The 5,093-nt window shown below is 38.4% G+C and overlaps 1 protein-coding gene across 2 annotated transcripts; it reads left to right on the top strand.

The window, feature by feature from the left end:
• On the top strand, positions 214–4,776 carry LOC18785545 (origin of replication complex subunit 5). 2 transcript variants are annotated; one of them, XR_002270377.1, is made up of 6 exons: positions 214–443; positions 853–1,697; positions 1,784–2,197; positions 2,790–3,102; positions 3,209–4,019; positions 4,105–4,776. XR_002270377.1 is itself a non-coding variant. In XM_020558140.1 (5 exons), the coding sequence occupies exons 2-5, from the start codon at positions 862–864 to the stop codon at positions 3,254–3,256; spliced, it is 1,611 nt and encodes a 536-aa protein (XP_020413729.1). In that variant the 5' UTR covers positions 214–443; positions 853–861; the 3' UTR covers positions 3,257–4,191. The 2 variants fall into 2 exon arrangements, 1 of the variants encoding a protein (XP_020413729.1); XM_020558140.1 differs by having other exon boundaries at positions 3,209–4,191.

The following is a 5,093-nucleotide window of genomic DNA, read 5'->3' as shown; positions in this document are numbered from 1 at the left end:
GTTTTAAATGAAAATTTTAGTTGGTGGACCAAAATGATATTGAAGCAATAGTTGGAGGATCATTTAGGTCATTAACCCCTTTTTTTTCCTTCAAAACACTCCAAATGAAACGACGTCGTTTCATTTAGATTTTTTTTTTTTGAAGAAAAAAAAAACACTGCAATCGAAACGACGTCGTTTCATTACAATAAACCTGAAAACAGAACACGCGAGTCGTCTTCCTCGCGAAGTCGCCTACCTCGCAGGGTCGCAGCCAATTTGCAGACTCGCAAAATTTCTTCCGGTTCAGAAGTGTCCAGATCTGGCTCGCCTTGCTCCGCCTCGCTCCTCCTGGCCACGCCTTGCAACGCCTCCTTACTCCTTCTTCGCGCTAAACGTGCAACTCGCGAAACAGCCGACCGCCTCGGGCGATTTCCTGCCGCCTCGCTCCGACGCGCGCGAAGGCATGCCTTTAAAAACACTGATTTCTGTATGATTATATATTAATGTATTTACATATATACTAGATTTTTATACGTTTAGGGGCAACATTTGAGGAGAGTGAGTTATAATGCTCGTTGAGAGGGGCTATTTTCTTTTGATAAATTTTATTTCCTGTTTTGATTAAATTTCTGTATTGAATTGATATCTAACCTTGGATGTCATTTCTTTGTTTTATTTTGATGTTTGCAATGTTTTGTGTGCAATTTCCCTGCAACTTTGTGTTTGATTAGCTGATTCAATACTTCTTCATTTTGAATCCACTTTTTGTTGTTGGTTTGCATTGTAATTCCTAGGTGCTATTGTTTGTCTTAAATGTTGTCTCTACTCAAATTCGTATCTTTAATGTTACTGTTTTTCTTTTTCTGCCAGAATTCAGACATGGGTAAAGAGGAAAGCCCAAAAACCACAAGGAGAACAACCAGATCCTCCGCTGCAGCTACCCCTTCAAAGAATGTAGTTGAAGAAACTAATGCAAGTAGTTCTCAGCCGCCAACTCTCAGTGACCTTGTGCTTGGAGAAGAAAGAGAATCCTTTAGCTTGGATGATCTGTTGTCTAGTTTTCCTGGTAGACGTAATCAGATCCACGAGCTTCTACAACTTTTGGGTCCACGGAACTCTCCCATGCTTCCTATCTTTGTATATGGAGGCACTTCTACCGGGAAAACTAGTATGGTACTGGAGACATTTAGGCATCTTAAACGTCCTTTTGTTTATTCAAGCTGCCTTAGCTGTTATAATCCCCGAATCTTGTTCGAGTCTGTTTTGAATCAACTGTTTCTTCACCGAAAGAATGCAGTAAATGGTTATTCAAGTGCAAAGCGCTGTGAAAGCCCATCTGATTTTGTTAATTTTCTTCGCGAAGCCTTGGTTAGCGTTCTTGCTAATCTTGAGGGAAACTCGGGGAAATTAAGCTCCAAAAGGTCCGGAAAGGCTAATGGAAATATGATCTACTTGATATTTGACAATTTGGAGCGTGTCAGAGGATGGGAAAAAGGTTCTACCATATTGCCTTTACTATTTAATCTCTATGACATTCTGAAAATGCCTGAGGTCGCTCTTATCTTTATTAGCAGTGCCTCACCGGATACATATTACTCAAGTATGAGTTATGTGGAGCCTATCCCTATATATCTTCCTGATTATACTCAAGATGATCTTCAGCAAATCTTCTTGAGAAACCAAGCAAACAAAAAGCTTTATGCATCTTTTCTCAGGTAAGAATAGTAGTTAGTCTTTTTTCTCTGCACTCATGTTTTGCCTTTTGTGTTTATATTGATGAATTCCCTTTTCTTTCTGTTAGTGTCGTGCTAAGGCCTTTCTGTAGAATTACCAGACGGGTGGATGAATTGTCTCCTGCCTTTTCACTATTATTCACAAAATATTGTGAGCCTGTAACCAATCTGGGTGTTGTTCCCAATAAAGAGTTGAACCAAAGGCTGTTTCATTATTTTCGGCCCCATGTTGCTCCTTCACTGAATGAGATATTTAAGGTTTCATCTCATCCATCCACTGAAGTTGAAGTTAGGGAGACAAAAGGAAAGGGCAGCACAAGGAAATTTGGAGATTGCGAGGATGATCAACTAGATTTCCATATGCCTACTTCTGCCAAGTATCTCCTTATTTCAGCATTCCTTGCTTCAAGAAACCCGGCTACCCTTGATGCATCATTGTTCGATTCCACAGGAGGTTCTAATAGTCGCAAACGAAGGAGGAAGTAAGTGTATATCAAGAATAATTCTTGTTTAATTCTTGTTTTAATGTAGTTTATACTCTGTAGGTTTAGTTGGCGAAATTCGGGCTATGATCCAGCACTGAAGTGGGATACAAACTCTAGCTTTGTATTCCATGCTCTCATAAAAGTTAATACCGCATTAATATTGTCAATATAAGATCTGAAATTCCAAATTCCCGCAGGAAACCAAGCTAAAACTTAAGTATTTTCTTAAGAATGAAGATAACTATATGTCCAAACACCTGCTTCTGTTTTACCTTCACCTCACTATATTAATAACGAATACTTGAGTTGCTCTTTCTATTATGTTGTTTGGAACGACCTGTAATTAAAATTTCTGACATCAATTACGAATACTGTTTTACTGCACTTTCGCACTGGAGTGTTGGGAAATTCTTAAGATTCTCTTTACAAATTGTCTTCAAACAAAATCTCTGAAAGATCTTATTAAGATTTGCCAATTGACTACCTTTGCACCTTTTGCGTTTCTTTCACTTGTTGGTATGCTGCAATGCACCACTTATAAACACTTATAAACACTGATTTCCTCTTAATAATGTTTCTTCATGACTAGGGCCTCCGAGAAGTCAATGGAACAGAAGGAAACTGCAGAACAGGAATTACTTCTGAATCCTGGAACATTTCCAATGGAGAGGTTATTAGCCATATTTCAGTGTATTACATCTGTAGGGGAAGGTTCTCTTGATGAGGAGGAAGAAGGATATGATGGGTTAGGCATTCGAAATGGGAATGGTGGGCTCATGTCTGATGTTCTCTTACAACTGTCCAGTCTCTGCAGTGCTAATTTTATTGTCACTGGTGGAAGCTGCCCACTAGAGGGCTCAACTCGATATCGATCTACAGTGAGTGAAGATATGGTTCTGAAGGTAACCTTACACTTTTCTCGAATTGAAATTATACTAAAATTTTATGTCGTGTGAGATTAAGGAATTCTTTTGGAAATATAACATCTTGTTTATACATGGATTACAGGTAGCAAGGAGCATTAAGTTTCCTCTCTCAAAGTATATATACAGATAGTTTGCTTTTTTGGTGAGGTATTTGTGATATGGTTGCCAATTCGTTCTCAAGGATGAAGAAAATTCTCAAGCAGGGTCAGATTGCCTCTGGTTTTCAACTAACATAGCCTCTACCATGTTAAACCATTACTCCAAATTCTCTGATCCTCATATTTGTTGAGCAACTTCAAATGACTGGTATTGAGTGGATACAACTGATTGTTGCGGTTTTGTGATAGATGGGGATTGCACCATTAAAGGAGCTGGATAAGAAAAATGTCTTCAGTACTCTAGCAATTTGAACAGTTTCTGGAAGTTTCTGACAGTATCTTGGTATCAAGTTTCTGCAGGCCTGCTATCTAACAATTGTAGTTAACCAGAGACCTTAACCAAACCTTGTCAATAGTCTAGTAAGTCCCAGGGCACAGAACTTGTTCGATGTTCAAATCTAGTGTAAACACTTAAAATGCCATTGGTAACTATTCTTTTTTTAGATACTCTCAAGTAAATGCCGTTTGTTATGCAGTGTACGCGTCTATCGCAATTCGGGAATCGTTTATTGAGTTTTGCTTCCTTTTTGCTAAGTTACGCCCGAATTGATTCTCTCTTTAGGTTTGGTTAGATGTATTGTAAGTGCTATTTGCAGAGAAGGGCAGGAACGAACTGGGGTAAACCTCACTCTGTTTTATCACATGGCTGCATTACATAAAATAGTTGTTGGGGGCAATTTCTCACAGCTGCAAGAGATGCCCGTCACAGAACAGTGTATGGTTGCTGTATGCAAGGTGACTCACTGGCTCTCCAAACTAGTCTGTGCTGTTCAATCTTGAGATTATTTTATCTGCAATTTTGATTTGTTGAATGTGACAGCAATGTGGTGGGAGGACTTGCCAATGTCTCAGCTGGCCTGAAATCCCATCTTAAATGCAATTTAGAGCAATGACTCGTTTGATGCCATATGACCTCTTTTTGTGTGGATAAATGCTATATGTGGTTGAAATGGTAGAAATGTGAGACTCAGAACGTTGACTTTAGTTTTAATGGGGTCCCCAGAGGGCTATACTTAATGGTCCAGCATGGGAGTTGGATCATCCACATGTATATTTCTTGGTCATCAATGGACAGTTGGAGACCTAATTTTATTTGGGTTTTGAACATTTTGCTTCATAATGCAATATGTGGAATTGATAGGAGCCGCCTGATCTGCATCTGTAAACTACCAACTATGAGAGGTTTGGCAAGTCCCAGGATTTGATATCACAAAGAATAGAGATCTTGATTTGATGCTGAGGTGCTTGAAAAACATTGTCGTTTAATTTCGTAGCTACCCAACCTATATCATGTTGGACTTAATTTGTTTCCTTTTTTGGTTGAACTACTTAATTTTAACCTAGTAGGTGCCAAAATCTCCATCTAAACAAATGGGGAACTATAGGCTTTCTTGTGGAATGTCTCAATCCAAGCCATTCACTCCAAAATTTCTGTTATTGTAAACCGTTTGTATTTTATATATAAAATTGGGGATGTCATTAGTTCAACAAATAAAAGCTTTGTCAGATGTGGATTAGATGGGTTTCGGATGAGATGGGTCTCTGAAGTAGTTTTTTATATATTTGATATAGTGATAGCAAAACAAACTTGTCTGCATGTTTGTTTTTGGGGTAATGCTCTGTTTTCCTTAATTAGCATGATGATTGTGATGTGATACAGCCTCTAGAAAAACGAAAACAAAGAGGTTCGCATCAAATAAGTTTGGGATCCAAAATTTGATCAGTTACACTGTTCTTATTTTTTCCACTTATACAAATGCACGAACTTGAATTAATTCTCACAAACACCCTTAAATGATAATAGTATTT

Source organism: Prunus persica, chromosome G2, assembly GCF_000346465.2.
Source record: "Prunus persica cultivar Lovell chromosome G2, Prunus_persica_NCBIv2, whole genome shotgun sequence".
NCBI lineage: Eukaryota > Viridiplantae > Streptophyta > Magnoliopsida > Rosales > Rosaceae > Prunus > Prunus persica.
Note: the sequence above shows the minus strand (reverse complement) of the source record. Positions and strands in the feature narration are given on the sequence as shown.

Excerpts from the sequence above, each read along its gene's own strand:
- LOC18785545 (XM_020558140.1), top strand. The coding sequence starts at position 862 with ATGGGTAAAGAGGAAAGCCCAAAAACCACAAGGAGAACAACCAGATCC. Across the intron at positions 1,698-1,783 it reads CTTTATGCATCTTTTCTCAG|TGTCGTGCTAAGGCCTTTCT; the intron begins GTAAGAATAGTA and ends TCTTTCTGTTAG. Across the intron at positions 3,103-3,208 it reads GTGAAGATATGGTTCTGAAG|GTAGCAAGGAGCATTAAGTT; the intron begins GTAACCTTACAC and ends CATGGATTACAG.